The sequence below is a fragment of the Hemicordylus capensis genome, chromosome 6 (assembly GCF_027244095.1).
Source record: "Hemicordylus capensis ecotype Gifberg chromosome 6, rHemCap1.1.pri, whole genome shotgun sequence".
NCBI lineage: Eukaryota > Metazoa > Chordata > Lepidosauria > Squamata > Cordylidae > Hemicordylus > Hemicordylus capensis.
Window position 1 is genome coordinate 30,490,110 of NC_069662.1, and position 10,509 is coordinate 30,500,618.

At 42.3% G+C, this 10,509-nt stretch overlaps 1 protein-coding gene across 1 annotated transcript; it reads right to left on the reverse strand.

Moving 5' to 3' along the window:
- Positions 1 to 259: 259 nt before the first annotated feature.
- Positions 260 to 10,252, reverse strand: LOC128331105 (olfactory receptor 14A16-like). Its single transcript, XM_053264461.1, has 4 exons — positions 10,144 to 10,252; positions 8,666 to 8,871; positions 8,489 to 8,553; positions 260 to 1,256 (listed from the first exon to the last, which is right to left on the reverse strand). Exons 1-4 carry the CDS (start codon positions 10,250 to 10,252, stop codon positions 260 to 262), a joined length of 1,377 nt encoding a protein of 458 aa, XP_053120436.1.
- Between the last annotated feature and the right edge of the window lie 257 nt (positions 10,253 to 10,509).

Here is a 10,509-nt window from a genome sequence, read left to right on the forward strand (position 1 = left end):
ATCATCAACTGAATTCTATACCGCCCTTCCAAATATGGATCAGTGCGGTTTACACAGAGAAATAACAAATAAATAAGATGGCTCCCTGTCCCCAAAGGGCTCACAATCTAAAAAGAAACACAAGATAGATACCAGCAACAGTCACTGGAGGTACTGTGCTGGGGGTGGATAGGGCACATTAAAAGGTGCCCCTCTGCCAAGTTAGCAGGGGTAACAAACTACTGTGCAGTTAGGAGTTAAAAACTTAATTTGCAGTATCTCAGTCATGTTGCAATGGCCTAGGAATGGTGAGCTGCCTCTTATGCTCTGTTTTTAGCAACTTGGTAATATCAAAACATTTTAACATTTTAAGAAATGCTGCATGGATGTCTTTATTTCTCAGGCTGTAGATGAATGGATTCATTAAAGGTGGTACAACTCTATAGAAAACAGCAGCCAACAGGTCTATAGTTGGAGAGGACCAAGACTTTAGTTTCAAGTAAGCGAAACCAGAAGTAAAAAGAAACAAACAAAAAACAACCAAGTGTGGGATACAGGTTGAGAAGGCTTTATACCTGGCCTGAACTGACCGAACTTTAAACACAGTAGAAAAGATATAACGATACGATACCAAAATCAATGCAAAACAAGGTGTGCCTATAATAATGAAACTGACAAAAAGGGCCACTTGATTGGTCATGGTATCAGTGCATGAAATCATTAATAAGGGAGGAATGTCACAGAAAAATTGGTTGATGAAGTTAGACTTGCAGAACTGTAACCTAAATGTGAATGCAGTGTGCATTGCTGCATGGATCATACTGCCTATCCAAGAAGCAGCTGCCATTCGTATGCAAGTATCCCAATTCATGATCAAGCTGTATTGTAGAGGGTAGCAAATTGCTACATACCGATCATAAGACATGATAGTGAGCAGAAATAAATCCACCCCAGCAAATGTAAATGTCAAGAAAATCTGAAAGAAACATCCAGAGAAAGAAATCAGTTTGTTGGTTGTCAGTGAAATGGCCATCGATTTGGGGACAGTGGTGGAGATGAAAAATATATCTGACAGTGATAGGTTGGCCAGGAAGAAATACATGGGGCTGTGAAGGTGAGGATCCTGAATCACAATGACCATGAGGAGACTGTTTCCAATCAGGGTGGCCAAATAAACAGAGAGAAACATCACAAAGTGTAGTATCTGCAGCTCTCGGATATCCGAAAATCCCAGAAGAACGAATTCCGTTGCAGTACTTTGGTTTAGTGCTTCCTTTCTGGAAAAAGAAAATTCTGTGGAAGAGAATAAAGAAGAACACAAGGAAGAAAATAAATGGGTTGGATCTTAAGTATTACTAGTCTTCAAACTTCATAACAGAGCCTAAGAAATATATCAGCTCTCTGCAGAAAGATGAGTGTGGTCTGGTCTGTGGCTGACACCCAGAGCAAGGATATGTCAATGCAGCAAGAGCAACAGACTTACAGCACTTCCAGACTAACTGCACTGTTGCCCCAGCGCAAAAGTGCATTGAGGGATGCATTGGCATGGTTCACTGAGGGATGTCAGAGGACCTTCGGCTCTCTACTCTGCCACTCACCACAGCACCACTAGTGTGCCATGGCAAGTCAAAGAGTAAAGTGGACAGAGATATTGTGTAAAGGGAGGAGTCTGCCTCCCCCCCAGCCCTCCTGGCTTGCCAGCCTGTATGGGCATGTGCATTACCTTAATTATTCACTTGATGAGCAGGTCATCTTTATTGGCCTGCCAAATCATAAGGAGATGTTTATCACGCCCCTGCTATCCCAAATGTAAATTTTAAATGTCTTAAAACTTGCCTTATTTCCAGGCGGGATGAATACTTTCAACTCACTGCACTGTTTATTTCCATCCAGTAGAGATAAGACATAAGACATGATACATAGCATTCTAGCAATGTTGCTTTTCACAACTTGGCTGCTGCAGGTCCAGAAGGCAGCACTGAACCTTTGGAGAAAAAGTGGACGTGGAAGCAGGGCTACTTCAGTTATTCCCTATGTTAGTGCTGCTTTCACAACCACTCATGCTTATTGTCTTCAGCAGCCACAGCAGGGATTGCACTTTCACCAGAATACTCCTCAACATAGCCAGTAATTTAAAGTGTCAAATTTTGCACTTTCTCCTAGGTATTTCTGCTTACAGGGTTGGAGAAACCTGGGCAGCCAGTTCTGTCCCCTTTGCAGTCTCCCAGACTGCAGATTATAATTTTCTGGGAGCACATGGGGAGACTGGAGGCAAACTACAGTCCCGTTGAAACTGCAGGTAAGACATACAGCTAAAGGTGTCCACTGTGCTTCCAGAAGGGACTCGTCCCCCCCCCCCCGCCGAGTCACGTCTACCTATCCATGAAGTGCTGTATATTCATAATTTTATTTTATTCATTACATTTCTATACCACCCCATTAAAAAGCTCTGGGCGGTGTACAACAAGTAAAGAACAAAGGCAAACACCATTTACAACAGGCTGCTTAAAACTATGTTAAAACAAATTTAAAGCAATTCAGAATCATTTGAAACCAATTAAAATATTTTAAAAATAATTTAAAATTACTAGCCAAACAAGTAAGTCCTTAGAGCTCTCTTGAAAGCCATCAATGAGTCCAAATTACGGATATCTGTCAGGAGTGCATTCCACAGACCAGGAGTAGCTACAGAGAAGGCCTGGTTCTGAGTTGCAAGAAGACACGCCGGTGGCAACTGGAGATGGACCTCTCCAGAAGACCTCAGCATGCGATGGGGCTCATACAAAAGAAGGCTCTCTCTAAGGTAACCTGGATCTAAGCTGTTCAGGGCTTTAAAGGTAATAACCAGAACTTTGTATTTTGCCCGGAATCATATTGGCAGCCAATGCAACTGCTTGAGAACAGGCATCATATGAGACCAGTCTGGCTGCCTCATTTTGGACTAATTGAAGTTCCTGAACTATGTACAAAGGCAGCCCCATGTAGAGTGCATTGCAAATGTCCAGCCTAGAGGATACAAGCTGATGCACCACTGTTTTGAGATCATTCTCTTCAAGGAATGGACACAGCTGTTGAAACAACCAAAATTGATGGAAAGGGCTCCTGGCCATAGCCTCAACCTGGGATAACAGGGAGAGGACTGGATCCAAGAGCACTCCCAGGCTGCATAACTGTTTCTTCTGTGGGAGTGTAACCCCATTCAGCACAGGAAGATCTAGCTCATCTCTCAAATTCCAATCTCCCTCAATGAGCACCTCTGTCTTGCTTGTATTCAGCTTCAATTTGTATATGAAAGAGTAAGGCTAGCCTTATTCCCCTCCCCAAAGAAAGGTTCACAATAATTTAAAATATATATATTCTAGATTATTTCTGCATGGAAGTTTGTTCACATTTTATCTCTTTTTGTGTTCTCTGATTTAAGTTCTTTAAAATAGTTATGAATAGCTAGAAGTTATTAAATATCTATCTGTCTGTCTATCTATCTATCTATCATGATTGGTCATGAGGTTGCATGTTTGCTCTCATTTTGATTTTTGCCTAATTCCCCATCCATCTCCTGGGTTTTTACTAAGGTTTCAAAGCTTAACCCCAAAACTGTAAATCCCATTGTCCAGAGAAGAAGCTTACATGATCACTCACCAATTCTGCTCATCTCTGGAGTACTCTAGGCAACATGACAATGAGGCTGTGTGGGGAAAAATTACCTACATCTACTCTTCTTTGGGTTTCAAGTGCATACTCACCAGAGCCTTGTGTCATCCCTCAAGAGCTGACCCAGTGGAACCAATTAAAACATTCTTTTATGTCTCTCTGAAGATTCATCAAATTAGACACATAGGTTTTGAAAAGATTTTATCATTTCAAATACTTGAAAGTTGTCAGACACCCTGCTGACTGACCCTGGTGAATTCTCGGAGGAATAGCCCATGGCCAGCCAACTGATAGATTTAGAGCCCACAATCTACCAGCTATCTGATACCTGGCTGGCCATAATTGGCCAACCCCCAATCTAGAGCCAAACAACTACTGTATCTTCCACCTGGAAGACCTGGAGGACTCTTTCTCCCCCAACCCCCAGATCGAGTCCCGGGTGCAAGACCACCAGTATCACCACCAGACCCTGGGTATTGGCACTGCCATGTCTGAGCCGATCTACAGTAGCCACCAGTCATAAGACACTAAAGTGAGCAGGACGAGATCACCACCAGAGAATGTAAGCACGAAGAAAGCCTGCAAGATACATCTGGAGAAAGAAATCAGTTTGTTGGTCAGTGAAGTGACCATCAATTTGGGGACAGTGGTAGAGATGTAGCATACATCTGACAGTGATAGGTTGACAAGGAAGATATACATGGGGATGTGAAGGTGACGATCCTGAATCACAAGTGTATTGAGGTGAAGGTTTCCCATCAGGAAGGCCAAATAAATAGAGAGAAACATCACAAAGTATAGTATCTACAATTCTCAGATATCTGAAAATTCCAGAAGAACAAATGCCATTGCAGCACTTGGGTTTAGTGCTTCTTTTCTGGAAAAAGAAAATGCTATGGAAGAGAATTAAAAAAAAAATCATAAGGAAGAAAATAAATTGGGCATATTTTAAGTATAGTCAGGCTCCAAACTACATATAACATAAGAAATATAGCTGCTTTCCTCAGAAAGGTGATTGTGTTCTCGTCTGTGGCTGACATCCAAAGCAAGGATGCAGCCAAAATAGCAGACCATCAGCACTTCCAGATGAACTGCACTGTTGTCCCAGTGCAACAGTGCATTGAGGGGTGCATTTGCACCATTCATTGACAGATGCTGGAAGACCTCCTCCTCCATCTCACTGCTGTGCCACTCACCATGGCACCACTCAGGTGCCATGGTGAGTGGAAGAGGAAATGGAGAGGGAGAGTCTGTGCAGGGAGTCAGGTAGGAGCCTTCCTCCCCACCAGCTCTCCCCGACCACCAGGCCATACGTTGAGTCAAGTGCATGACCTTACCTATTTATTTGATAAGCCGGTTATCTGCATTAACCTGCCAAGCCCAACTGAGATGTTTATCACTTCCCTGCTATTCCAAATGTAAAGTGTCTTAAAGTTCACCTTACCTCCAGGAAGGATGATAAAGACATACCAGAACACAAGCAGAAGTATATCTGTACTCCACCATAGCCAGTCCCAAATATGATGAAGTCACTGCACTAATGTTCATTTCCAAATAATATGTGATGTGTAATATTCTATCAGCGTATTATTCATACTGGGGCTGCTGCAGATTCACAAGGCAGCCTTGAACCCTGTTGAGAACAAGTGGATGTGGAAGCAGTACTACTACAGTTATTCCCATTATGGATGTGCGAATCCATTTGGATACAAAATGATGTGTACCTGAATCTAGCTGATTTGGGTGATTTGTAGACAGAACAAATCGCCCCTGTGCTCAATTGCCCGGATTCGATTACAAAACAAATCACCCCGATTCAGAAACAAAAAATCCAGTGATTTGGACCTCCCTTTTGTGGCCAAAGTAGGTTGGGTGGTAGCTACCGCCCAATGGGTGGAAGCTACCGCCCAAATTTCAAAGACATGTTTTTTTGAAGTTCATGCATCTTTAAGCTTTTCCCCATAGGGAATAAAGAGGATTTTAGCATCCTTATAACTCTTCTGGAGGGGCACCAGGATGACCCAGATCAGGTTGTGGTGGCTGGTAATTCCCAATGGGTGGAAGGAAGCTTCCACCCAAATTTCAAAGAAATTGGGCAATGGGCTGATTTTCAACCATTTTTTGAATTTGACACATCTTTAAGCTTCCCCCAAATGGAATAATGGGGATTTCCACAGTCCCATAACTCAAATTGGGGGGCACCAGGGTGGCCCAGAGTGGGTTGTGGTGTAGTACACATAGGGTGCCAACTGCGCCCAGAACCACAAGCCCATGGGATACTGGGTTTTGTTGTTTTCAATGTCTGAGGTGTTCTAAGAGTGGATTCTCTGGTAAGAAATGAGAGTGGGGTCTAAGTTCATTCCTCATTTTGTACCAAAGATGATGAATGAACAAATATGCCCATTCATCACCTTTGGTGCAAAATGAGGAATGAACTTGGTTGGTTATTTTTTTAACCTTTGTGCGGGGGGTGAAGGGTAGTAGAATTGAAATGAGAAATCTTCTTCAAAGTTAGTTGGTCAGGTCTGTGATCAGGGATTCCCAATGTTGGGTCCCCAGATGTTATTGGACTTCAACTCTCATAATTCCTAACCATAGGCCACTGGGGCTGGGGACCCAACATTCCTGACCCAATGACAATTTTCAAATCTGATAAAGTAAATGTTGCATAGAATTGCAGCAAATTCTATACAGTTTCCAAGTCAAAACTTAATGAATTCATGCACAACAGGCAAGTAACTTGCTTTGGTAGCAAGAGGTTGTTGTTTCAAATCCCCACTGGTATGTTTCCCAAGCTACGGAAAACACCTATATCAGGCAGCAGTGATATAGGAAGATGCTGAAAGGCATCATCTCATACTGCACAGGAGGAGGCAATGGTAAACCCCTCCTGTATTCTATCAAAAGAAAGCCACAGGGCTCTGTGGTCACCAGGAGTCGACACGAACCCGACAGCACACTTTATCTTTAACTATTGTGTGCCTAGGACTGCAACCCAAGGACATGTCCCAGCAATGCTTATATTGTGAGAGGAGGGGGCAAAAGGCTTGCATTTTTAAAAAGACTGCCTTCAGAGGTAACGTGGAACCACGGCTCTCCCATTTCCATTCATAGATTCTGAAGAGCTGCCTCTCTGCAGTCAGTGAGACTACAGTGGGTTGGGGGAGCTGGCTGTGCAGGCTTCCTTCTCTACAGAAAGACAGACCACACAGCCAATCAGGACAGAGTAAGAGAGGAGCTTCCTCCCTCAAATCTGGCTCCATGGGGCTGAAACTGTGGATTTAACAGATTGTATGGACTGATGAATATATTTCACAGTAGGAGATTCAACACAGGTTGCATCAGCTCAACAGTCTTTTGGGGGACCAAAAGGGATTTTGTTGCTTCCCAGTTTTGCCAGCTCAGGAAGTTTTTTCTCTCCATTCTGTTCATCTCATTTAGTTAGGTTTTGGTTCACAATGGTCAGTGTTAGCAGGTAGAGTTGAATGAAGTAGATGATTTTTGGTAAGCACCCTTGGACTGAATGAGAAAACAGGGGGAGTGTGCAACTGGTCCTCAGAAGCTTGGCATCTCAAAGGTTATGATTGGACTCCTTCCAGATTCAGGGGCCAACCTACACAGAAGGTTCAACAACCTGGGGCAGGTGAGGTCAACAAAATGGTCCTGACCCCTTCAGGGGCTGGCAAAATTGAACTAGGATCTGCAGTGATCCACTGCTCCGAGCTACTGTCTATAAACCTCTTTGCCATGGAATGTAGTGATGACCACTAGGTTGGATAACTTTAAAAGGGGCTTAGACAAATTCATGGAGGATAGTTATTCTCATGGGCATCCTTCCACAGTAATTCCTACAACTCTCCTGCTTCCCACTTTGCCTCCCCGGATGGACGCTAATCTCCAGCTGCCCGAATCGGATCTTTGTGAGGACAGGTGATATAGCCTTTTGCCTGGCTCCTTCAGGGCTGAATTTATCCCTCTGTCTAATTTATGAAAACTTACCCCACTATCTTAAAGTATCTCTCTCTAGCCCGTCTGGGAATTTACACATAATTTGGAGGTTTAAGCCAAATGTGCCTTACAATAGTCTGTTTTTAAACATATTTGTATTACTTTTATGCTAGGACCTAGTCTTATTGCTTTTCTTTGCTTTTCTTACAATAAACTCCTTTTGTTAATTAAAACCCCTCTCCCAAGCCGGCTGTCATGAGTTCAGATGCTTGCACAAACTAAGGCTGATTGGAACTGTTTCCCCTTTTGAGCGAAATTCCCCACATTCACCCAAACTGAGGGTGTTGGGCAATCATCCCCGAGGCAGTTCCATCAACAGCTGTAAGCCCAGAACCCTCACCAACTGGGCCAGAACCCTCATTTACTATAATGTAAAGCCAGAACCCTCACCAACGTGCCCCAAACTGGCGCCCTATCATGGGGTTCTAATGACTCAAGGTGAGAGAGAATCTGAGCCATGATTAATTGACCCTCATCCTCCAATAGGGACTCAGACTCGGGCATTGGCTGCTTGGGCACTGGGAGGTTGGGGGCTGGGGCCTTCCCTTTGCCTTTCCCCTTGCCCTTTACTCTGTCATTATTTTTTCTGGAAGTCATCCTTCCAAATGGCTATAATAGACTCTCCCCTGATTTTATTCCGATTTGTCTCCTTTTTTCTCCAATCAGGTATTAAAATGCAGTTATGTCTGAACTATTGTGTGGGGAGGTCATAGGCACAATGCAGGGGGAGAGGAGGGCACCTCCAACCATATCAACTTTCCATGGTTAGGGAAAGGCAGCTGCCATTCGTAAGCAAGCATCCCGATTCATGATCAAACTGTATTGCAGAGGATAGCAGATTGCTACATACCGGTCATAAGACATAACAGTGAGCAGGAATAGTTCAGCACCAGCAAATGTAATAACCAAGAAAACCTGTGAGACACATCCAGAGAAAGAAATCCGTTTGTTGGTTGTCAATGAGGTGGCCATTGATTTGGGGGACAGTGGTAGAGATGTAGCATATATCTGACAGTGATAGATTCACCAGGAAGAAATACATGGGGCTGTGAAGGCAAGGATCTTGAATTACAGTGATAATAAGGAGAATGTTTCCGATCAGGGTGGCCAAATAAATAGAAAGAAATATCACAAAGTGTAAGATCTTCAGCTCTTGGATATCAGAGAATCCCAGGAGAGCAAATTCTGTAGTAGTACTTTGGTTTAGTGCTTCCTTTCTGGAAAAGGAAATCTCTGTGGAAGAGAATTATAAAAGGACATCAAGAGGAAAAGGGCACATTTTATATAGAGCAGGAATCAAAGTTTATGACAACCTAAGAAAAATATCAGCTGTTCTCAGAAAGATTATTTTTGTTATTCTATATATTCATAAATCATCTTCTACATTTTCTCTGTATCACATCTTGAGCTTTCCTATTGACTATGAGACAAAGAAAGAGACAAAAGGCAGGAAATTTGCATCCAGATTGGAGGAAAGATGTACCTAACTACATTTGTTCCCCATTAGCACTTTTGGGTCACCCTGTCACATTTACAATCCTACCCTTTCAGTTATCAGTTAAGGGGAAAATTGGGTCTCAATCTATTTTGGTGATTGTGAGTACAGAGCCATGGCTGATAATTCACTCCTTGATAAGTGGGTCATCTGCATTGTACTGCCAAACAACCATATGTTTTCCAATTCCTTGCGGGAAGGAATTCCACTCAAGTGTGGTAGTGTCTTTGCCTCCTGGAAGGATAATAAAGACATACTGGGATACATACAGTAGTAAATCTGTTAAAGGTAAAGTGTGCCATTGTGTTGGTTTTAACTACCGGTGACCTGTGGTTGGTTTTGGTAGAATAGAGGATGGGTTTACCTTGCCTCCTCCTGCTCAGTATGAGATGATGCCTTTCAGCATCTTGCTATATTGCTGCTGCTCGATATAAGTGTTTCCCATAGTTTGGACCTATAATCAGTCCCAAATACTTTGATTCACTGCACCAACCTTCAGTTCTATCCAGTAGAAACAATAAATAATGTCTTGTTCTTACTGGACAGGATTAAGGAACCACTCTCTTATGTTCTTCTTCTCTCTAAGACCATATCTTATCCATAAAACTACTTTTGGCAATCAGCCCCAAGGATATTCACCCAAAATAATACCTGATTCCCAAGTCTCTGAAACAGCATACAGTGATATGATTGGAAATATGCTGATGTCTTTCCTATAAGATTTTAAATGAAGAGATATTATTTTTATACTACCAAGTGTTTGTGATGGCATTATCAGTCCAAAAAAAGTGCTGTTATTCAAAAGCATTACTCAAGTTACACTAGAGGAATATTTTATTTCATTAAGACTACTCAAGAGTAATTTAGACTTGATGTCAGCCATTGATTTCTGCCATTCCTCTGTCACTCAGTACTATCTACCTCTTGATGTTATTTCAATAATATTAACTAATCAGAACCACATTTTTAAAATAAACTCTTCATTCCCTCCTAACTCCCAAGTCACATACTTGTGGCATTTCTCAGAAACAGCTCCATGTTTTTCATAATCATTTCTAAATATTGGACAATGATAGCTGCACCATGACTATATGCTTCCTCAGAAGTACACTGTACCATTTTCCAAAAACTGTTCAATCTCTTTATATTTTCCTAAAGCTTTACTGTGTTATTGGAGAATAAAACATCCTAGAGACCCATCACCACTCAGATAACAAGGGTTTATTTCTTTCCCTTTCTTCAGACAGTTGTTCATGAAAGCAAGACAAGGGGACTGTATGGAAATATTTATTCATTATTGTCCTTGTTTTGTGAGTTCATTAACCTGCTCTCTAGGGCCCTCCATTGCTTGGAAGCTAAGAGTCACAGAAGATATT

What these genes read in the sequence shown, in the direction of transcription:
- LOC128331105 (XM_053264461.1), bottom strand. Translation starts at nt 10,252, where the DNA reads ATGGTACAGTGTACTTCTGAGGAAGCATATAGTCATGGTGCAGCTATC. An exon ending in GCCCCATGTATTTCTTCCTG is followed by an intron (nt 8,554 to 8,665) that starts GTGAATCTATCA and finishes TGTGTCTCACAG; the next exon opens with GTTTTCTTGGTTATTACATT. An exon ending in ACTGTTATGTCTTATGACCG is followed by an intron (nt 1,257 to 8,488) that starts GTATGTAGCAAT and finishes TTCTTTTTCCAG; the next exon opens with AAAGGAAGCACTAAACCAAA.